This window comes from Drosophila ficusphila, unplaced genomic scaffold (genome assembly GCF_018152265.1).
Source record: "Drosophila ficusphila isolate 14025-0441.05 unplaced genomic scaffold, ASM1815226v1 contig_197, whole genome shotgun sequence".
Classification (NCBI taxonomy): domain Eukaryota; kingdom Metazoa; phylum Arthropoda; class Insecta; order Diptera; family Drosophilidae; genus Drosophila; species Drosophila ficusphila.
In genome coordinates this window covers 4,703,074-4,726,473 of record NW_025064091.1, presented here as the reverse complement: position 1 = coordinate 4,726,473, position 23,400 = coordinate 4,703,074, and the positions used below count along the sequence as shown (strand labels likewise).

Below are 23,400 nucleotides of genomic sequence, written 5' to 3'. Positions count from 1 at the left end.
CACAGATTCTGGGTGCTTTTTGCTCTATAAAAACTTTTAAATAACAAACAATTCTACCAAAGGGTAGCTCTGTTAAAAAAATATTTCCTTGAATATTTTACAATAAGAAAACTATAAACTATGAAAACGTCAATCCCCGATTCTGTGTGATTATTGCTTTATAAAATCCTTTAATCCTTTTTTCTTAAGCAGCAATTAAGTGTGTCATCTTAAATATATAATTGAAAAGTAACGCTCTTTTACATATTCTCTAATAATTCTGGTACAACTTGAACGAATCGAGTTGGCAGCTCAGCAATTCACAGCATTTGCCGCCGAAGCAACTACGGTCACACCACACACAGTTCAGTGCGGCGCGGGCGGGGCGTTTTTCGTGAAAATCTACGCACGGACTTTTCGTAGTTTCCCGATAGTAAACCATCCGTTTGTTTTGTTCCGCTAATTTCCGTTTTTTTTCTGTTCGCCACACTTTTTTGTTGGGGATTCGAACGCAGTGCCCCAAAAAGTGTCCAATTGGAATTGTGAGTGAATCACCGATGGCCGCGGTCGGGGGAAACTCCTCCTTTGTGGGATGCTGTTGGCTGCAAATGCAAATGCACTCGGCGCAGCGCAACTTCAACAAATCAGCCAAATAACAGTATTCAAACCAGGAAACCAATTCATAAAGGACAATTAATAGTAATTGAAAATCGAATACGAATCATTCGAATTGGAATATTAAATTATAACTGGAGTTGGAGTTGGAAAGAGGGAGAGGCAGTAAGTGCAAGTGTGTGGGGGTAGCAGTCACACCGACACAAGCACACACACAAATACACTTACTTCATAGTGCATAAAACTCCAAATTGCGTTCGTTTGACTTCGGCTCTCTTCGTTTTGTTTGCTCTCTCCCATTTCCCGTTCGTTCGCCCACGCAACAGAGAGAAAGAGAGAGACAGAAAAAGAGTGGCAAAGGGAGTAAGAGAGCAAGGAAGTGGTTTTCCACCGAAATATATCGACAAAGGCAAACTGCAGAGTTAGCTAAAAAAATAAGGAGGCAAACGAGAGACACAAACAGAAAAAGAAATAGCGGTTAACTCGGGCTCCCTTGCTGCGAATCGTTGAAATTCAAGACGGATCGCTATCGCATTTCTTCAATTATGTATGTTTCGCTTTTCATTCCGCTGCAATAAGCGATCGCAAGAAAAAGAGAGAGAAACAGGAGACAGAGGGGAGAGCGCTCTCAATTGAAGACTCCCACTCCAAACGCCCCCTCACACACACACACACGCTCACACAACCCCCCTCTCCCCCATAATTACTATGGATTGTGGTGGTATTGCGGCACATCAACAACAACAACTTCAACAGCAACAACTGCACTTACTCCAGCAACAAATACAACAACAACATCAGCAGCAACAACAAAACCTCGAGGAAGCAGCAACAATAACAAATGTAAGTATCTCCCAAGTTCCTTCGAATGTTTATGTGTTTGTGTTTCTCAGTTATTTCCTCTGTACTTCATAATTCGCTCCCCCACAACAACAACAAAAATTACAAGGAATACAACTACACTGGGGATAAATAATATAACAGTTTTTTAAGAAGAGATGGATCTTGAGTACTTACTTCCATTCAAAGATTTTTTTGTTCATTTAAAATATTCTACAGGAATTCTAATGCCATATTGGTTAATTTCGAAATTAAAATATTAACGAATTCTGAAGCGCAGTCTTAAAACAAAACTTCTTAACTTTTTAGTTAAAGCCCAGATTGATGAACAATAGTTTTACTCACTTAATTATTAACAGATGTCTAATACATTACTTAACTAAATCAAAGGCGAAAATGTTTTTTCTTGCGTAATTATACATTAATGCTCTTTAAATGGCCCAAAAAAAAAAACTTAACCAAGTCAAAATGCGTCGAGTAGGATGATTAATCTTTGGGCCAGATGGGGAAAAACCAACAAAAACTCAACACTTTTAAAGCCCAACAAAGTGCCGACACATAAATTGCTGTACTAACTTTTTGCTCTTTCTTTCGCTTCTTTCTCCGTTCTTGCCCCATTACTTTCACCGTGCATAAATTCTGGAAAGAGTTCCCGATCGTTGATGTTCTGAAGTTTTTTTTTTTTTTTTTGGGGTTTTGTTTATACGAGAGCGGCAAACGAAACGTAGGAGAAAAAACCCGATTCCCGATGAAAGACGATGTGCGATATACTGCAAGTTTTGTTGTTTTTGTTGCTGCCCCCTCTTTGTTTTTGCCGCAACAGCGGGCGATGCTTCGCCCCCTTTTACGTCTTTACTTTACATCAGTTTGTGGCATACCGCCGGCTAGGAAAGTCGATTAGTTTTTAAATCAGGATGGTAGTAAGTCCATAAAACTCTTAAATATTATTATTATAATCATTATGATTGCATTGTGGTCTCAACTATATTTTTAGTTAAGTTATCATTTTCTTAAAAAAGTGTACACTTTTTGGAAGGCATTTAGATAGATATGTACATTTAGTAGGCCGTTTGAATATTTCCGCTGCAGTGCGAGGATTCCACGACGTGACTGCGTGCACCTCAAGGACTCGCAGCAGGACATTCGCCACTCGGTGCGTGTCAAATTTGTTAAATTGCGTCCATAGGTCAGCAAAATTCGACAAAACTGCCTTTACCTTCCCATTTCTGCTCGTTTAGCACGCACAAATAAAATTATATTATCCCAAAAGTAAATATAAACACGTCAGCATAAAGGTACTCTTGATGTTGTGTTGTGTGACAACAATATTACTTTACAGCAAACTGGGATTAGGGAATAGGTTAATTTGAAAGTGTTTTGTTATTGGTTATTTTGGTTGATATTGCAATTATACAATGATATAACAATAATACATTTTAGAAATTTTTTAAGGTAAATATATATACATATATATCATATAAAAATATGTAATTATCCAAAAAGCATGTTATATTTTGTTGACCAAAAAATAACTGCAAAAATGTATGTAGATAAATACATAACAGACAAAAATGTTATTTTAACATTCCCCATCCAAGAATAAATATTTGACATTGCCTCTTATTTTTTTAAGTGCACGCACTTGCATTTTCCGCGTGCCAAAAAATAACTGCAAAAATGTATGTAAATAAATACATAACAGACAAAATTGTTATTTTAACATCCCCCATCCAAGAATAAATATTTGACATTGCCTCTTATTTTTTTAAGTGCACGCACTTGCATTTTCCGCGTGGCCCTGCCAACTCTCTGTCATATGCAGCCCAGTTGGCAGCTTCGTCCGCTCTGAGGCATTTGTTGTTGTGTTTGTTTCGCTCGCTGGCTGTTCGTCGCTGCGTTTGTGCGTTTGAGTGCGCATTTGAGTTTCGACCGACGCGCGCAGGAGACGTGACTTCGCGGAGCGTGAGACGAAGCAGGCTGCGAAGGCGAACACGAAAACAACGAACAGCACGACCGAACGAACGACACAAACAGTGAATAAATCGGAACGGCGGATGCGAGAGTGATTGGAAAAAAGAGCGCGCGCGGAATTCGAAGTGCACAATTATTCAATTTTATTTTTGTGTTATTCTTTTTTTGACTTTGCGTTCCGTTTCGGTCCAAATACGTCGCCTTATTTTTTTTTGTCTTGTTCGGTGCGTTTATTAAGTTCCTTTAAAGTGCCTGATCCATTGTGTGGTTGTGATTGCCGCTTTTTATATACACAAACATCGGACGAAGACGAAGGAGCATTCCGCGGGGTAAATGAAGCAATAATTAAAAGTGCCTTTTGTTAATTGGGAAACGGGGACGAAAAAAAAGATGGAAAAAGAGACGGGGAAAGACAAAGGCAGGAATTGTCGTTTGCTTTTGGCCGTTGCGTTTTTGATTTTCCCAGTTTGAAAGCCTGAGCAACTTGGTTAAACAAAGTCTTGATTCAATTGTTCACATTGCGGGAATGACATTTTCAATAATGCTAAGAACTAAGCAATTCTGTGTTGTTTGTTGCTTTTGACTTTATCTTCTTACCGATAACCTAATTTTACTGTGGCATGTCTATTTCAACATAAAATTCAACTAAAAGGCGGCGCGTTTGTTGTTTAGAGAAACTGATGGTCTTTTCCATTATTATTTAATATTTTAAAATATTTTTCCGCTCCTATTTGCAAGGAAATGATTGTCAGTGTATTCAAACAAATGATAGAAATCAATTATTAAAAGGGGTAGCTCTCCATTATTTTTTATTATTGTTTACTTGGTCTTCAATTTGTTGCGCCCTCTAAAACGGAAACAAAGGTGGCAACCCTGTCACAATTACTCTCCCTTGTGATTTTTGCCGGGTTTTTGCTTTTGTCATATGTGCGTCATTCCACCCCCTCCACTTTCCCCTTTCTCCACACCCCCCGTTGAGAGTCACCCGTATGTCGACTCCTTTTTGGCCACTCTCTCTTTTCGCCCACTCCTTTTTACCGCTCCTTCGCTAAATTGCTTCTGCACGTTCGTCAAATATTTGCTCAACTCTTTTTAATTACATTACACACACTCACGCAAATTTACCCCTTTTACCTCGCACGCACAAACACTCCAAGAACAGATTGTAATTGCAGATCTTTCGCCAATTTAACGGGAAACAGGGGGACCAACCAAAAAAAAGAGAGCTGCATTTGGAAAAGTGTGACTCACAATTCGTGGAAATGCTGTGATTGATTTTATAGATTTCAAGCGAGAAAAGAGCACTAGACCAGTTTTCCGTCCCCATAACATGCCCATTAATTACACATGTACAGGCATACATATGTAGATATATCTGTCTCTTGGGTCTTTTTCGTTTGTCATATAAAACAGGGGTGTTCCTCGCTTTTGGACAAGATCCAACCGCATTTGTATTAAATTTTTTTTTACAATTCTATTGGAATTTCAATTTCTAAGAGTACCTATGTAACTTTTTTTTACCACGATTTTTTTTTAAAACGAATGCGTACTGTAAATTCTCCTTTCAAGTCAAGCCATAAGATCTGAATTCAAGAGGATATGATTTTGAGGACTACAGTAATTCTAAAAAAGTATACCTGATTTCTGAGAAAAGATGATTGTACAATATGAATGATCCGCACTACAATGCTCATATTTGGTAATGGTCCACTTGACTGAGTAATGGAAATGTACTGAGGATTGCGATTGCATTAGCCCTTATTTTTGAAATGTTTTTTTTTTTTGTCTCCCAGCCTCCCACACATGTTAATTTCGTAAATCCATGCACACACGCAATCGTAACCATGAAATGGGATTTTCGCCCACAACAATATCTATCCCCAAAATCTTTTAAATTTTCGGAATGTAGAAAAACAATGGCATTTATTTGGAAAGCATTATGTGATCAATACAAATTAAACAAATTAAAACCAATAAATAAATAAAGAATAAAACAGAGGAATAAAAAAAAAATGTCGAGCGATCCAAAAAAAATTGAACACCCTTTACATAGAGAGTACCATAAACATTTTGATTACCTCAAATTATGGCTGAGTAAAATGCTTTCCACACTTTGGGTGCATATTCTTGTGTTTTGATTCCTTTTCGTGGGCCCCAAACATTTTATTATGCTCTTGTTACACGCCCTGCTGCCTTTGATTTGCTTTTGCTTTGGTTTTTGCTTTTTGCTTTTCCCTTTTGGATTTTTGCTTTTACATGCGCGTTGCCGGCTGCGACATCGTTTGAATTTTTATGCGGCGAATGCGACGCTGTTCATTTGTTGTTGCTGTTGTCGTTGTAAAAATTTTATTATCGCTTGTTTCCGTTTAGGAACCAAAAATGGGGAAAATAATGTACCGCACACGCAAATACACACACTCAAGCGTTTTCCCCCCAAAGCATTTTCCATGATGGAAGACACTATTTTCTAAGGTTTGGGAGTGGAAAATGATGGTCCGCGTATAAAGTAAACCGAAAGAAAGTATCTTGAAGGTGCCACTTTAAAGTTACACCTTGGCAAAAGGAAATTTTACAGCCATTAAGACGATAGGAGGAAAGGAAAAGGCTCATAATTTTAGCAAAATAGGAAATATTTAACACCGTTCAGCATTAAAAGATAATACATCAGGTATTTAATTCTAGTAATTTGGTGAAAACAGAATATCAGTAAACATATACTTGGTAATTAGCTCCATCTAGCGGAAGTTTTAAGGAGTTTATTTGACTGTTTATTATGATGAAAGGTATATTTATGCTTATTGTATTGATTTATACTCTTTTGGCTTTTCTAAATGCTAAAAAGAAAATTATTCTGTCGCCATGTTCATTGCGAAATTATGTACTCTGCCCCCTTTGTGTTAAATTTATGTGGCAGCTTTCTGAATGTTGTGCCATTTCGTTCCGTTGCCTCTTAAACTGTTACATATTCTGAGTATCTGAGTATCTGCATTTCCCAATCGGACCTTGAGGCATTGGGTCAGGGGAGCCCAGCTCGGTTGCTCTTTTGTTTCTGATAATGCCGAAGGTCTACGGTTTCCATTCAAAGAGCGGTCTTTAAGGGCCAGTAATTCTTCTACGAGAATCAGCTTACACTTGAATTTTTCCACTGATTACGTTAATCGAAGTAACTCGAATATGAAACAGAAACCAATAACTCAGAATTAGCATTAACGTTGGCACAACTGTGCTTTTATGTGTTTTTTTTTTTGAACAACTGTTTTATGCTTGACTTGGAGAACAATAGCGAAGTGGACAAAAGAAACTCAATATTATTATCTGGGTCAAGGGCGACCGAAACAACAATAAGCCTGATAACAGAATACGTTTATTTGGCAGAAGTGTATCAAATATTGTTTGGCGGTGTTATTATTACTAAAAGTAAAAAAAAAGAAAAGAAAATTGTATGCGAATAATGAATAATTATAGTACTATGCTTTGATCTTCAAAGAGTTCAGATCAACGACCTATAAAGAACAAAATCAGATCTTTGCGACACCGAAACTTTTTATTACTTTCGAATGAATTCGATGTGCTGTTCAAACGATCAATGGATTTTCAAATCATTAATCATTTAAGTCATATAAAATACTTGGGATCTTTTTTACCATATTTCGCGGTTGCTGACCGAATTATTTCATAATCATATAATTAGAGAGCCAACATGGTAGCGAAACTCCAACTCATTTCTCCTTTTCTTCCCCAACCGTAATCTATTGATTTTCCCCTCTTTCGCTTTTCAAGATGCTGCCTGCTGACTTTCGGGGTCGATGGGTCTCGTCTTCATTTCAAAATAAGCGGACATTTTCCCTTATATATCGTATTTTTAGTTGTGGTTTTCGGTTGTGGGGGCTCCCCTCTGATTTTTTTCGCCTTTCCCTGTTCCCAGCTTTATTGCTCCACTCATCTTCCGCCATTCGCAGTGGGCGTCTGTTACAATTTGTAAATTATATTTAAACACGAGCTGCCCGAGTTTGTTCGTTGTCTTTCTTCGATTCGGATTTCGAATCGGATTTGGATTCGGATTCGGATTTGGTTAGCATCGGAACAGATCGGTTTTCGTTTCGATCGGGGGAATTGCAATGGGGATTGGGATCTGGGATCGGGAATCGGGGATCGGGGTCACCAAGTGAGCGTGCAGTGAACCAATTTGGCTAATAGATTGTATTTCGCCACACGAGCAAACAGAGACAGAACCAGAAAAAAAAGAAGAAAAAAAAGCTAGACAGACAGAAAGACACGAATGCAGTTGCATAGGCATTTATTTAGCACACTGAACTCTGCGTCAAATGGGCTTTCGGTCACACTGTAAATCAGTTGGCTGTTCCCATTTCAAAATGCGATTCCCCCATTTTCCATTCCCACTCTCCTCATTCCTATTCCTATTCCTATTCCTACTTCTATTTCAATTCCCATTCCCAGGCTCAATGTTTTCGCTAATTGACTTCGTCTAAAGTCCGCAATAAACATTTCAGCAATTTAAAGCCGACTCTCGCACACATATATCTATATATGTGGGATCCATTCACACACGCTCGTTTGGTTGTGTTTACATATGCAAGATCTAGATATAGACTAGATGACTGTATAATTTATAGATGGTCTTTAGCACATTTTAAATTCCGCATTCCGCTCCTAATTGATTCCATGCCGTTGAAACGAAACCAAATAGTTCTGCGTGGGCTTCGCATTTAGCTTCCAATTTGCCGAATTAGTTTTGTGTGATTATAATGCACATTGATTGGATCGGAAAACAACAAAGTAAAATTTAGGCCAATGATTTATTGTAAGTTTTGTGCTTATCGTCTGAATTCATTTTCCCCTGAGGCATAAAAGCCAGCCAGCCAACCAACCACCCTCAATCGCTACCAAATTGATTGAGCTGCAATAAAAAATTTGTCAAAATTAGGAAAAGGGGTGGGTAAATCGACCATAAAGCTTGTAATCAAACACACTCACACATTCTGATGATTTATAATCCGCGCCCAAAAAGAAAAATTATAACTTATGCGAGGCCTACGAACCCAAGACCACGTTTTACTACACTGCACTTTACAGTATCAACAAGTGATTGATGTTGATGTGCACTGGCGTGGTGGATGTGAAGGGCTGGGGGAGGTTTACTCCTCAGTTAAGGGCAACCGATTCGATCGCCTTTACAAAAATGTCGGGAAAAAGGGAGGGTACTTCTAAAGTTACACGCATTGCGCTCTTGCTTTCGGTACACTCAAAAAAAAAAAAATTATAATAGATGTTTAGGTGACCATAGAAAAATTTCCTATATAGAAATTTTACCTGGGAAACCACATCTATAATATTTTAACATTTTAATATATTACTTATATAACCTTTGAATACCATATTAATTAAGGAATGAATACTTGGGGAATTGGTTCAGTGATTACGGGAAAATTATAAAACTTCAACATTTTTAGGTTTCTTAGTAATAGACCAGTTCCCACTTTTTGGTCAAGTGTACTTGGAAAACGCCCTGAATGTGCGCAAATGGGATAAGCAACCACCGTTGGAGGACGCACTCGAAAACGCATCTGTTCCTTGGGTCTACGACGTCTGAGACGGAGACTATCTTGATCTCATAATCAGCGGAGTGTTGTGTTGTGTTGTGCTGTGTGACTCAGACTCAGACTCAAATTCAGAGGGGTTGAAGCCAAAAGACAAAACAGACTCAAAGTAAGCGGACGAACGTCATCAGCGTTTTTCTTATTTCTTTTTTCTTTTTTGTGTTTGTTCATTTTTGGGCCTGGTCCTGCTCCGTCTCCTTTTACCACTTTGCATTGTGTTTGCTGCTTCGGTGGCAGGTGCAACGTCTGTTCTCTGGCCATTGTTTTTGGAGTAGAGGTAGAGGTAGAGGTGGAGGTTCCCCCGCTGATATTATGGACATATGCCCCGGAAAAAAACAAAGAAGGGGCGAAACCTCGGATCCGATTTATTGTTGATTATACATATATTCTACAGGCTGGAGCGGCAGCTGCAATTTAAGGACACGCGTCACTTGCCGCTCCTTTTTGCACGCGCCACTCCAAATTTTGGAGTACGGTCTTCGGTCCTCGATCTTCGGTCAGATTTCTTCTGGACCCCCCGACCCTTTGTGTCCTCTGTCTTAAGGGTCTCGATCCCTTTCTCAAGTAGGATCAGATGTTTGCCAAGGATCGCGTGTGTTGGCTTAATGGGTTTTCGGGCTCCTTCCGCTTCCTGATGAGTTTCGAAAGGGGTCTCGAAAAAGAAGTTTCATAAGGGGAATTAGGCCTAAAAGTGGACGGCTGTGAAGCCTGCGTCTCTTTAGTTATTCCTCCCCTTGCGCGACGGTTTTAAACACGGTGTATTATTATCGCAAATTCTTGCACTTCTAATCCCATAACTTTTCTAATTTTAATCCGATTTGTAGAAGGCATACCTATACTATTTGGTTATGAAAATATCTAACCAGCTGCATCATTAGCTTGTTTTGATTATCAGATTGTGTGGGACAGAATGTTCTTTTTATAAGATATACTTTAAGTAGGGACCAAAGTCAGTTATGGGAACCCCAAACCCCGAACGCAGCACAGTAGCAGTAGTATTTCCATTTCCTGGCAATTTGGGGTGCCCTTCATGGTTACTTAGTCTTTTGGTTTACCCTGTTGCAGCGTCTTGCCTTGAACTTAACTCTTAACTCTGCGGGTTCACTCCACGTCTACAGAGGCAGAAATTCGACAACAATTCAGTTTGTTTTCGCTTTGTAAAGACTTTTGTACGAAATACAAATAATGATGTTTCGGCAATGAAATCTGCAAATGTGATGCTATTTTAATGCCAATATACACATGATGTTGTTAACCTGATTGTTATTTTTATAGTTTGTCATAAAAATAATACGATTAAGTCATTTTCACCAGAAGGTTAAAGCATTGAAGATATTTTCAATGCTTCTTAGGTGCTTTTCTTTCCGTGAAAAAACTGTCGGTTGCCTCCAATTAGGCTGCTTAACGAACCAAACCCGAAAAAAAGTCAAACCGAAACGAACGACGCAAAGTTAAGTAGAGTGTAGTGAAGTTGAAGTTTAACTTCAAGTTGAAGTTGAAGCCAACTCAGATCCAAGAAAAAACAAAACTCTGTTGCTTCTTTAATGGTGATGGTTATGTGATGGTGATGGTCATCAGTGCCTGGCGAAATGGTGGTGTAAATTCAAGCAGTCGCATTATAAATTCCGTATTCTGTATTCCATATACTCTCACATATATTAAATATGCGATGTGTTTTCGTTTTTATAGCGACAATTTCGCCAAAGGAGCGAAAAATGCCTACTCTATAAGGTCGTGGCATGTTTCTGCCCATTAAAAGTTAAATTTAATGTATTAATTCATTTTTTTGTTTGCCTTTTTGCCCACTCTTGTGTGTGGTTGTGGCTCTTCTTTGTTTTTTTGGCAGCGCGCTGTTTGTTGTTTTTATTAATCGACTACGGAAGTTGCTGTAAATGTCCACAAACATGAGAATATTCATAATGCGTTTGGGCCTTGAACAAAAAGAGGTCCCCACCCATTCGTAGTTTTATTTTTCCACCTTCCCCGTTTCCAAGTGACGTCAGAGGGGGAAACTCTCGCTTTTAGTTAATTACTGGAAATATTATTGTAGTGTAAAAGTAATTACTTTGGTGGCTTTCAGAGGAAGAACTCTCCAGGGAAGGGAATGAGCACAGAACATGCGATTTCCGTTGAGTAGGTCAGTTGAGTCCACTGTTTGGCCACTTGTTAGATGGACTTTAAATGGGAATAATCTACTCGTGGTAGTAAAGGTCCCCTGACAATTTCCAAAGTAAATGGACAACTGCATAAACTCGGTTAAACCCCGGCCCCTCGAATCGGACTTAATTGCTACTCTCTGGTGTGTGGATGTCTGCCCATATAATTATCAGATCCGTTAAGGTTATAATTGGTTTATCATGGAAGTCATGCCTCCATATATACAGACTCGTATATATTGGTAGCATTGGGATCTGGACCTGTGCTCTTGTCCAAGGTGAACAACAGAAAACCGATCCACCAAGAACATTGAACTGCATCAGAATAACTTATTTACAAATCGAAGAAAAACCGACTGAAACCTCGTGGCACCAATTCGAAGAAAAACAGTGCAGGGAGCGGCTTATTTCATTTTCCAAACTGTTGACGAGTGTAATTTAAAACACTTTTAAACAACAGACTTCGCCAATAAACAAAACCAATTTACTGCTGGTAACCAAAAACGGGGAAGCACTGTTTAATAAATTCAAGTCAGCGAAAATTTGTTTATGAGAAATGCGCTTTGCGGGGAAAATCCCATTTTTTAACTGGAAATGGAAAACAGTTGGAAGCTAAATATAAAGTTGAACACATATAAGTTTCTGTTAGTAAATATAGGCAATTAATAAATTGGTTAATTATCTAAGCAGGAAAACAATTACGTGCTCTAAACTCACTTTAAAACTGAGTGAACTAACTTGTCTAATAAGCAGCAACAAAGGTATTTATTACATTCGAAATAAAATTTAATTTATTTTTTATTAAACGTTTGGTTGAATTGCATTCATATCAAGAAATTATAAATACATGCCAATTATTTTCAGTTACGTCTGTTTAATATCAAGGTTAATTGACCAACTGCGCGGTTTCTATTCTCATTTATACGTTTTAATTCATTAAAATTAATTAATACGTAATGTTTCTATTTTTTTTGCAAGAGTTTGCTTTACTTTGAGAATTTTCCACTTTTGTTACGCTTGAATTCCCAAAGGGTTTTAGCACTCAAAACAGGTTTTTTATCATTAGTTTTTTAATGGAAACTGAAAGAAATGTAGGCTAAAACTTAAGAAACCTGTTTGTTTTTTTTAGTTTTGCTAAATGTCGTGATAATATTAAAACCAATTAAACTATAATAACTATTTAATTGTAAATGAGAAACAAATGAGTTTGATATGTATTTTAGTGATGTGTATTTTTGTTGAGTGGAACTCTGGGAATCGAAGTGCAGTTGTGGAGCGACGACGACCTATGCAAATATGCAAACAAGAGTCGTAAACTAACAGCAACAAATGGCCAGTAGAATGGGATGTGATGCTGTGTGTGGGGTCTCTAGTGTTCGAGTATTCTGGTGTTCCAGTACCAGGTACACCTCCTCTCCACTTTCGACCCCTTCTTTGTCCAGTTTCAGTTCCACATCCACTTCCACTTCCATTTCCATTTGCCTGGATATGTCAATTGGGGATTTGTTGTTGCGGCTGTTGTCATTGAACTTTGTGGATTGTGGACAAGCGATTGAGTGTGTTGTTGTTGTTGTCGAAGAGAGGAAGGGAGACCATTTAGATGCCGCCTCTCTATCTTGCATTCCGTTTCCCGTACATTTATATGTACACTTCTCTCCATAAATCAACGCTAACCAAGCGACATGTGAATTCAACAACAGTTGAATGGAACTCAAACTGGAACTGGAACCAACTTTAACCTCGTTTTAACCTTATTTTCCATCCCCCCCTTGTTGCTTTAGTTGTTGTTATTATTATTATTATCATTATCATCCAACTGCGTTGCCCTTCGTGGTGCGTTGAACAACTGAAGCGATGGTGGATCATCACGAATCCCCCGGGTGGAGTTCATTTGTGTAAAGTGCCAATTACCTAAAAAGTAAATAAAACAAAAAACAAAAAACAAAAAAAAGAACCAGCAACAGAGAGAAACCGGCAACAACTGAAACCCATTCGAGAGCCACCACGCAGTGACTCATGCAGTCGAGCGTTGAAAAAAAGGCAATTAAAAAGGCAACTCCATTGCCAGAAAGTACAAAATGGCCAGTAAGATGTCGACAGTTGTCGGCGATGTCACACACTCGAACTCGAACTTACTACATATTATTGTTATTGTTAAACTTATCTCGCATCTTGCAAGTTCACTTAAAACGGGAACAAGATTCTCCTTTTTTTTTTTTAAATAAAAAATGCCCCGGGTAATAAAACAGCGTTATAAGACAAGCAGTTAAATGTTTTAGTGTTTTTAAAAAGTGTGAAAGAATAAATTCAATTAGCTTATATGCCAGAAAAATAACCGAAAATAGCAGTTACCTAATGGTTATCATAAATAATATTTAACAATATTTGATGGTTTCTCAAATATAAATTTATAGTTTAAATTGCAATTTAACTTACTGAAAAATGCATTTTTCTTGCTACTTCTTTTGTGAAGTGTTCCTCCCACAAATCGTCGGTTATCCAAAAATGAGTGTGTGGGTGCATCTATGGAATACATTACATCCCTCCTCCAAAACTCGTTTCATCTCTCCCTACCTTCTCTTTCCCCTTTCCTCCCTTTCTCCCCTTTCTCCTGGCCATTTGCCAGTCATTGTAATTGTTTTTGCCTTTGGCCCCCGACCGTTTCGTCGCTTTAATACGTGACTTATGCCTTGGTAAATTACTTAACACTTGCCATTCAGTCAGCCAGTCAGTCTCAACTGCATTATATCGACAATAGCAAATGGCTGCATACGAAGCAGAAAAGAAACAGACACATCAGGAGGCAGTACGAGTAGCAAGCGATAAAAACAGTGCTCAACTAGCTTAGCTCAGCTATCAACTATCAGAAATGTCGACGGCAGCTGCTGGAGGAACGCCAAAAGTGCTGGACCGCTGGGAAGTCGGCGGAGCTTTTGATTGCCAGGCGACAGTTGGATTGGATTAGCAATATGTGCACCGGAAGAAATCAGAAGCTCGATACGAAATAGCTCGTTCCGTTGGCTTCCATAGTTATTTTCAGATAGAAAACCCAACTCCGTTTACCCATAATGCAAATCTTAATTTAAAATACGTTCTAACAGGGAATTTCAACTAGCATTAGCTTTTAATGTTTATCTCTTACAAAGATTCTGGGAACTGCAGTAAGCTAATTGGCATTAGAAATAGACACTGAAAACCAAATCCCATTACTGATTTGTTCACTTATAGGTGCATATACTTTTTATTGATTTTACAACAATATCATTTATAAATATCAAATTAATCTCTTTATATTTATAGCGCTCAGCTGAAATCTGTTGCGAAATGATATAGACAATCGTAAAAAAATATGGGTTGAAATCAGTTTTTGTTTGCGTGTGATTGATGTTGGTGCCGAGGAAGTTGTCGTTCAAACTAAAAATGTGTAACGTGTTTGAAGCGAAACTGAAGCTTCGAATTGAGGGGGTTTAAAGGGGGGAAATGAGGAGGAAGAAGAGGAGAAGGGGGTGGGGGAGGGGAAGGGGGAGCGGAAGCGGTTGGGCCAGCAGCTGTGCATTGGGAAAACCAACCGCCGACAATCGCCAATCGCTAATCGTAAAATCGCCATTCGGCGGCGGACGCTCCATTGTGGCACGTTTCGCATAAAAAATAAAAAATAAAATAAGATGGCAAAACCAACTGATAACATTTAAGCAGTTCTTGGTCTCGTTATAATAAAGCCAAACTTCCCCAGCTGTAATCATCATCTGGCGCTTCTCGAATTCCAGCAATGGCATCTTGGTTCCACCGAGCGGTTCTCAAATTCTTTATATACTACTCACTTTTTCGGAAATGACAAATTGATAAATCTATTTAGCAAAGCAAACATAATTTTTGATATTTTATGAACAATAATTGCTTCTCTACTTGTGTTATTTTCTTTTTGGAAAAAAAAGTAATCTTTGAAATGCTTTTTATACTTAAAAATCACGAGGCGATCGCATGTTATAATTTAAAATATCACAAAAATATAATAAATAGAAATAAAACAAGAAAGGAAGCTAACTTCGGCAAGCCGAAGCTTATATACCCTTGCAGTCATCAAATATGTCGAACAAAATCCATAAAGGCTAAACAACATCGAAGCTATAACGATTTTTCTATTCATTTTCCATATTTCCGACTATAGATCATATGGGAGCTATATGATATAGTCGTCCGATTTCGATGAAATTTTATTTGTTATTCAAGAGTCGTTAGAAAACTCTATATTCCAAAAATCATGATTTTCTGATGAGAAATAACGATGTTATCATTTTATTTCCGTTGATTCTATATAGATTTTTCGATCTTTCCTATGGCAGCTATATGATATAGTTGTCCGATTTTTATGAAATTTTTTTTATAAATCAAGGCTAGTTAAAAAACTTGATACTTAAAAAATCATGCTCGTGGGATAAAAAACAACGATGCTGTCAATTTATTTCCATTAATTCTATAGGTATATATTTTTCGATCTCTCCTATGGCAGCTATATGATAGAGTTATCGGATTTTGTTCAAATTTAATACGAAATTCAATTACAGTTAGAAAGCGCCATCTTGAAGAATTCAAGTCGATCTGTCCAAAAACAACGGCGTGAGCATTTTTTATTTCATTCTCTCGTATGGGAGGTATCCGATATAGTCGGCCGATCCGGCCCGTTCCGACTTATATACTGCGTGCAATAACTACACACATTTTGGGAAAGTTTCAGCGAGATAGCTTTAAAACTGAGAGACTAGTTTAGGCAGAAACGGACAGACGGACAGACGGACAGACGGACAGACGGACAGACGGACAGACGGACAGACGGACAGACGGACAGACGTACAGACGGACAGACGTACAGACGGACAGACGTACAGACGGATTTCGACTCAGATCGTGATGCTGATCAAGAATATATATACTTTATGGGGTCTGAGGTGTCTCCTTCACTGCGTTGCAAACTTCTGGCCAAAATTATAATACCCTTTGCTCTGCAAGGGTATAATAAATAGATATATTTTTAAAATGATTACAAAACAAATAAACATGTTACAATATTACAGCAATAAATATTTTTAAGAACACTGAATTTATGTTAAACCCAAATTTTTCGCTTGCCTTCGTTGCAGATCAACCTAAGGGGCATCTTGGTGGGCAGTGCTGCCAGCGGCGTGGGCGTAGCAGGATCAGCAGGCGGAGGAGTCGTAGGAGGAGTCGGAGCAGCGGCAACGACGACGACGACCGCCGCTGGTGGTTGTGGTGGTGGTGGTGGCTTCGTGGCTGGCGGGGATTGCCAGGTGATTGGCGCGGCGGGTGGCGCTGGCGTCAAGCTGCGCAGGCACAGCGATCGTCCCCTGACGCCGGAGGCCAAGCAGCACTCGCACACGTACCGCATCTCGATGGCGAACCTGGAGGACTCGCAGGAGTCGGAGCTGGACCAGATCCTCGGCGAACTGAGTCTGCTGGAGGCGCAGATCAGCTATGGCGAACCGTCCATGCTGCCCGGCATTTGTGCCCCGATAGGCGGCATTCCCCTGGCCCCATTCCCGCCCACTGGGGGATTGGTTGGCGGCAATGCCACCTCGATGGCTTCCATGTCATCGGCGGCTTCGTCGCGTTCGCATTCGCGCACCAATAGCAGCATTTCAGCGGATGTCAGCAGCTGTTCCTCGTCCGGAATCTCGGAGAATGGTCATGGCATCGTTGGTATGCCCATGCCAACGGGATTGATGATGCAACAGCAACAGCAGCAGCAGCAGCAGCAGCAACTGCAGCAGCAACAGCAACTGCAGCAGCAGCAACAGCAACCGCAGGTTGGCATGATAATGGGTATTACGATGGGCGTGGTCACGCCCCGTGAACCGCGCACCGAATCCCCCGACAACGATTCGGCTTTCAGCGATACGGTCTCGCTCCTGTCCAGCGAATCGTCGGCCTCCTCGAACACATCCCTGCAGCAGCAGCAGCATCAGCAGCAGCAAAAGCACACCCACTCCCACTCGCACTCGCACTCGCATTCGCATCATCATCATCAGCAGCAGCAGCAGCAGGATAAACTGCTGCACACTGGCAACCAACAGAGTGGCGCCAATAGCATCTCCAAAGCGGCCAAGATCCAGTTGGCGCTGCACAAGCTCGAGAGCGCCTCCATTCGGCGGCTGTTCGTGAAGGCCTTCACCTCGGATGGGGCATCGAAGTCCCTGCTGGTGGATGAGCGCATGGTTTGCGGACATGTCACTCGCCTGCTGGCCGACAAGAACCACGTGCTCATGCAGTCCAACTGGGCGCTCGTGGAGCACTTGGGTGATCTCCAGATGGGTATGTGGATTACAGCAATGATTCGAGATCAAAAGGAGAACCAACTTCATATACAATTATATAGTTTAAATCAAAAGATAAACCACTCCTTTTGGTCTTAAAACCATTGATTTGAATTCAAAAGTTAAACAGTTTGGCTAATCACTTCATTTTTCCCCCGCACAGAACGCCTCTTTGAGGACCACGAACTGCTGGTTGACAACCTGATGACGTGGAACTCGGACGCCGGCAACCGCGTGCTCTTCCAGCAGCGACCGGACAAGGTGTCGCTGTTCCTGCGCCCGGAACTCTACCTGCCGGGACCACAGATGGCGCCCGGCTGCCAGCACGACGAGCAGACGCGCCAGATGCTCCTCGACGAGTTCTTCGACTCGCACGCCCAGCTGCAGCTGGACGGGCCGCTCTACATGAAGGCCGATCCGAAGAAGGGCTGGAAGCGGTACCACTTTGTGCTCCGCTCGTCGGGCCTGTACTATTTCCCCAAGGAGAAGACCAAGAACACACGCGACCTGGTTTGCCTGAATCTCTTCCATGGCCACAATGTCTACACTGGACTGGGTTGGCGCAAGAAGTGGAAGTCGCCCACGGACTACACGTTTGGCTTCAAGGCCATCACGGACTCCTCGCTCGGCAAATCGTGTCGATCGCTGAAAATGCTCTGTGCCGAGGACCTGCCGACCCTCGATCGCTGGCTGACGGCCATTCGGGTGTGCAAGTACGGGAAGCAGCTGTGGGATAGCCACAAGTCGCTGCTCGAGGATCTCTGCCTGAACCGCGACGATTCGGTGTCGCAGTCGAGCTTCGCGGCCTCCATGCGCAGCGAGTCCATTTCGAGCATCTCGTCGGCGGTTCCCTCGCAGTGCGGCAGCGTTTCCTCCGCCATCAGCAGCATGTCCAACTCGACGAGTGGCCGGACATCGCGTGCCTCCAGCTCCAGTTCGAGCGGCTGCCTCTCCGATGACAACAATGGCTTCGACTCCGAGTTCACCACGGGCACCATCAAACGGAAGCCGTCGATGAAGCCCAACCTGCCGCTGACCACGATGACGCGCCAGCTGAAGGAGGTGGGCGAGATCACGATCTGCGAGAGCGCCGGCGGGGATGCCAGTTCGCCGGAGAGGAGTGGCACTCTGACGCGTCGCCACAGTCGTCGCAAATCGCAGGAGAGCAATGGCAGTGGAACGCTCAAGCGACGACCCATTCCCGTGCCAGTGGCCGCCGTTGTTGGAGTTGGAGTGGGTGTTGGTGTTGGTGTCAAGCAGCAGGTGGAACCGATGGGCGGCAGTGCCTCGTCCACCTCCTCCAGCAGCAACTCCACACCCACACCAACGCCAAGTATTTGTGCTAAACCGCCGCCGGGAGATGCTGCCACTGCCGCCTCAATGATGTGCTCGTCCACGTTGTCGCTGGACTCACTGCCTCCGCCGCCGCCGCCACCCGCTCTGGATGGCAGCGAGGATCAGGACGTGTACGGGTCGCAGCTTTCGCTGGCCTCGCTGCCACCGCCGCCGCCTCCGGAGGAGGTGCTGGCCATGACCTATCCGATGGATCCGCCGAGCCCCGCGACTCCCACACCGATGAGTGCCACTCCCCTGATGATGATGATGATGCCCAACAGCAACGGTTCGCTGCCACCGGCTGTGCCGGCCAAACCGATCAAGCCGGCCGTTAAGCAACCGGCCGAAGCACTCAAAGCAGCTCCGCCCTACAAGGCCCCGCCGGATTATGTGGGTCCCGCTTTGATTCCTGCCGGAGGAGGAGCAGGCGGAGCAGCAGCAGGAGCAGGAGGTGGAGTAGTAGGACCACCATTGCCGCCGCCGCCACCTGCCGCCCAGAAGAAGGTCTCCTTCGCCGATTCGCCGGTGCTGTTGCGTCGCAAAATGTGCTCACCGAATCCCACGCTGCCGCAGCGCTCGCCCAGCACCACGCTGAGCTGCCATTCCAGTGCGGATTCGTCGGCGTATCAGACGTACGCACCCGGACCAATGCTGCCGCCACGCACGGACATGGCGCGACTCTCCTGCCAGAGCAACGGGAGCAGCAGCAGCGAGGTGACGTCGCCGAAACGCCTCCAGGAGTCCGCATCGAATCCGCCGCGTGACTTCCTCAAGGATCTGCAGCGTGTGATGCGCAAAAAGTGGCAGGTGGCGCAGAAGTGCAAGGCCGAACCGGCCACGACGCCACACGAAGTGCTGGGCTTTCGGGATTTCAGCAACGAGGATCTGCTGGCGGCCCACAATTTGAATTCCGGAGCGAACTCGTCGCACTACTATCGCGAAACGGCCAACGTGAGCCACTGGGTGAGGGAGCACTACGAGTACGCGCACAATGCGCTCTACGAGAATGTTCATGCGCAGGCGCAGCGGACAAGTGCCACTGGCGGCACAGAGGCAGTCACTCCCCCGCTGCCGCCTCCACCAGGAAACGCCATTGCGGCGGCCAAGAAGCGTCCGCCGCCACCGCCTCCAAAGAGGAGCGACAAGACGCACCTGACTAATCGGGTGTAGGATCCTCGAAAGCGACGGTAAACCATCTAAATATTCATTAAAGAGGATCGTTGTTATTAGAATTCCTTTGTAAAAAGGAAGTATTTAAATGCGATCCTCCTTAATCAGTATCTTCCGTCTATCTTATTCCATTTACAAACTCTTACTAATTTGTATTCTTTTTTTTACAGGCGAGTCCCGCTCCCCTTCACTTGGATCCTTTGAAATCTCCAAAGGCAGGATTTTCATGCAGCAGCAGAAACATTTACTTGTCTAGAATAAAGTAAAAATTCCTATATAACGTCTAGGCGAAAAAATAGAGCGAGATGAAAATAAGAAAAAACAAAAACTAATTAAACATACATACATGTATGACTATATATATTTTTTAAGAATACGCTATGGCCACGCCCACTTCTCTTACACAAGTATTACATATAAACAGAGAATCAAACTGTAGAATTTGCTTTTATAGTTCAGATTCAAATCACGTCAAAAGTGTCAACAATTTCCAAAAACAATATTTGTAATCCATAAATGATTTCTGAAATTTATATATTTTTATCTCTATGTAATTTTTACAATTTTTATTTTATATAGAAAAAAAAATTAAAAAAGGGTTTTAGAAAACGTTTTATACACGAAAAATCAAATAAAATATATTTATTTTCCATAACACATTTCGAGCAATTACAAAACAAACAAAATTTATTGCTAATTGTTGACACTTTTGACAGGCTTTGATTCTTCGTCAAGATTTTCATTTTCAAAATAATTTTTGGAATATCAACCAAAAAAGCAAAATGCGAAAAGCAAAAGGAATTCTGCATTAGTAAAAATATTTAAGCTAAATTTTAGTTTGTAAAAAGCAAAACAAGTAATGCATTTTAAAAAACGGTAGTGCATTATTAAAAGAACACTAAATTAGCGTCAGATAAGTGAAATGTTTTTAAATATACATGCACTTTTTTTTAACTGTTTAGTTGCTCATAGTATTGATTACAATTTTTTTTTGCGATTATCTTTATAACGGTAGTGAACGTTTTGTAAGCGCATGAAATGCGCTGCGCTAGCGAAGGAAATGCCTTATAAAGCATATAAACCTAAAAGAGGAAAAGCCCACATATACACCTAATATGTACATGTATATTAAATACATACATGTGTTGATCTATCCAAATAATTTGCTGTTTAAAGCGATACTATTCTCTTTATTTAAAATTGTAATTTCACTCTGATTGTTCAGTTAAACATTAATAATCAAATGCTAAGTTTTCAAAAGATTTGTCAAGTTCCTCAATAGTGTTAAATTATTCATTCTCTTGTACTTATATGAAATCACAGATAAAACAGACAGATCAGCCATAAAATACAATTTGTATGTGCAAATCAAACTATTTATATAAAAAGAAAGGCAATAAGAGAAAATGGAATTATTTCTGTACACAAATCAAATATGTAATTCATCTAGTAATTGTAATTGTAATTGTAATAATATATAAATTTATTATTTGGTAAATTTCATTTACGAATTTGTTCAACATATAATTTTTGAAGCGTTCCTATAGGTTCAATTATTATATGCATATATTAAATACGTTCAGTAAAAGCTTACAAACTTTTTGGGGGATACAAAGTTGCCCCGATATATGCATCATCCAATATGATCGATAAATCAATAGACAAAAATATGTATTGCAATCTTCAAATGACCTACTTATCAACGGTTCACTATCATTGATTGGTTGCTAAGTATCCAGTATATATATATATTGATCATTTTTGTAATTGTTTTCGTGTAGTAACTTGTTTGCCATTTGTTTTGTATGTATGTTTGTGTACAGCCAGAGACAGCCATATAAATAAATATAAGCGTGTAAACGTGCCTGTACATCGTGTGTCCGGTACGTCAATAATTTCAGTTTAAATGTATGCCTCTTACCGAAAATAAAAAACATACTCGAGTTAAATACTTTAGATCTTATGGTCCCGATACAAACTGTACATAGGCATAGCTATATCATCCATTATGAAGTTTTGTTACGTTTAAGTCGGCATGTGTGTGCTGCGATCGATAATTGATCGAATCTATCGAATGTATCGACTAAAAATTCGCCTTCTCTATCTCTCCAGCCATCCTAGAAGTGTTCAGACTCCAACCCCAAATCATCACGTATGGGCTATATAAGCTTGCTTTTGTTTCTCATCCAATGTCACACATCCCCATCCCCATATATATATATATATATTTAAATATATAAAACTTTCGTTTTTGAATACAAGAATCAAGCATTGGGTTTATTATGGTAAATTCGCATTTTACTTTCCTACGTATACAAAACTAAAGGGTATTATGCATATAGATCTAGATATAAACATACTTAAATAAAGGAAATGCCAATTTTTTAAAGCTTGAATTTATATGGAGATATTTTTTAGAGACTATACGCTATATATATATCAATATATATATATGGTAGAAACACAAGGATGTGCCATAGGCGCCGTCGTAGTGTCAAAAGAAATGAACAAAACTAAATTAAAAATAAAACCTGCAACATTTTTTGCTAAATAAATGTAATAAAATCTAAATGAACCTAGTCATTAAGTCCAAGATAAAACTAAAAAGATAAATTAAAGTTAAATAAATTTAAATATAAATGACATACATATAACTCATATGTAATTATACGCAAAGAAAAGTGAAATCCAGAAACTCACTCCATGCTTTATATCTATATAAAGCATTTTAAAGATCATTTGTTTGCCATCTTACATATTATTTATATATATTTTTTGTTTCCGTTCGTTTGCTTACATTTTTTCAATTTCATTGTATAAACAAATGAGCAATGAAGAGAAATAAAACAAGGTTCAACTACAAGAACAAGAAATCAAACACAGAACAGAATCCTAATTATAAAAAGTAAGGGAAAACTCAAATTACAGATAAAGCCCCAGATAAAACTAAATGAAAAGACTACAACTGGAGGAGAACAAAATAAGTAAGTTTATAATTATATCGCCGACACATTCAGACATCATTCATATGCATTAACTACAAATTTACAAGTACAGCAAACCGTAAACTACAGCATCTAACTAAAGAAATCAAAGAAAAATTCAATTTAATAATAAAAAAAAAAAAACAGAAATTCTTTGCAGGGCTATTATATAGTGAACAATGTTGCCATTTGATACCATTTTTTCCACAAATAAAAAAACAAAAAACACATTTGATATAAAAATATATATTACTATATATACCTTATATTCCGAATCAAATGGAATTTTTTGTAATTTTGATAGAAACATTCAAAACATATTAAAAACAGAAAAAAAATGAACAAACAACAAAAACTGTGCGAAACGTGTTACGAAAACTATGAGAAATAAATGCGAGAAATG

At 40.3% G+C, this 23,400-nt stretch overlaps 1 protein-coding gene across 2 annotated transcripts; it reads left to right on the top strand.

Annotated features, from left to right (window-relative positions):
- The first annotated feature begins 328 nt into the window (after window positions 1-328).
- On the top strand, window positions 329-21,511 carry LOC108097587 (ras-associated and pleckstrin homology domains-containing protein 1). Of its 2 annotated transcripts, none has more exons than XM_017199978.2 (4): window positions 329-1,437; window positions 16,318-17,506; window positions 17,672-20,030; window positions 20,184-21,511. In XM_017199978.2, the coding sequence occupies exons 1-3, from the start codon at window positions 1,303-1,305 to the stop codon at window positions 20,011-20,013; spliced, it is 3,666 nt and encodes a 1,221-aa protein (XP_017055467.1). In that variant the 5' UTR covers window positions 329-1,302; the 3' UTR covers window positions 20,014-20,030; window positions 20,184-21,511. The 2 variants fall into 2 exon arrangements, with proteins under 2 accessions (XP_017055467.1, XP_017055469.1); XM_017199980.2 differs by lacking the exon at window positions 329-1,437 and adding an exon at window positions 3,503-3,734.
- The last annotated feature ends 1,889 nt before the right edge of the window (window positions 21,512-23,400 follow it).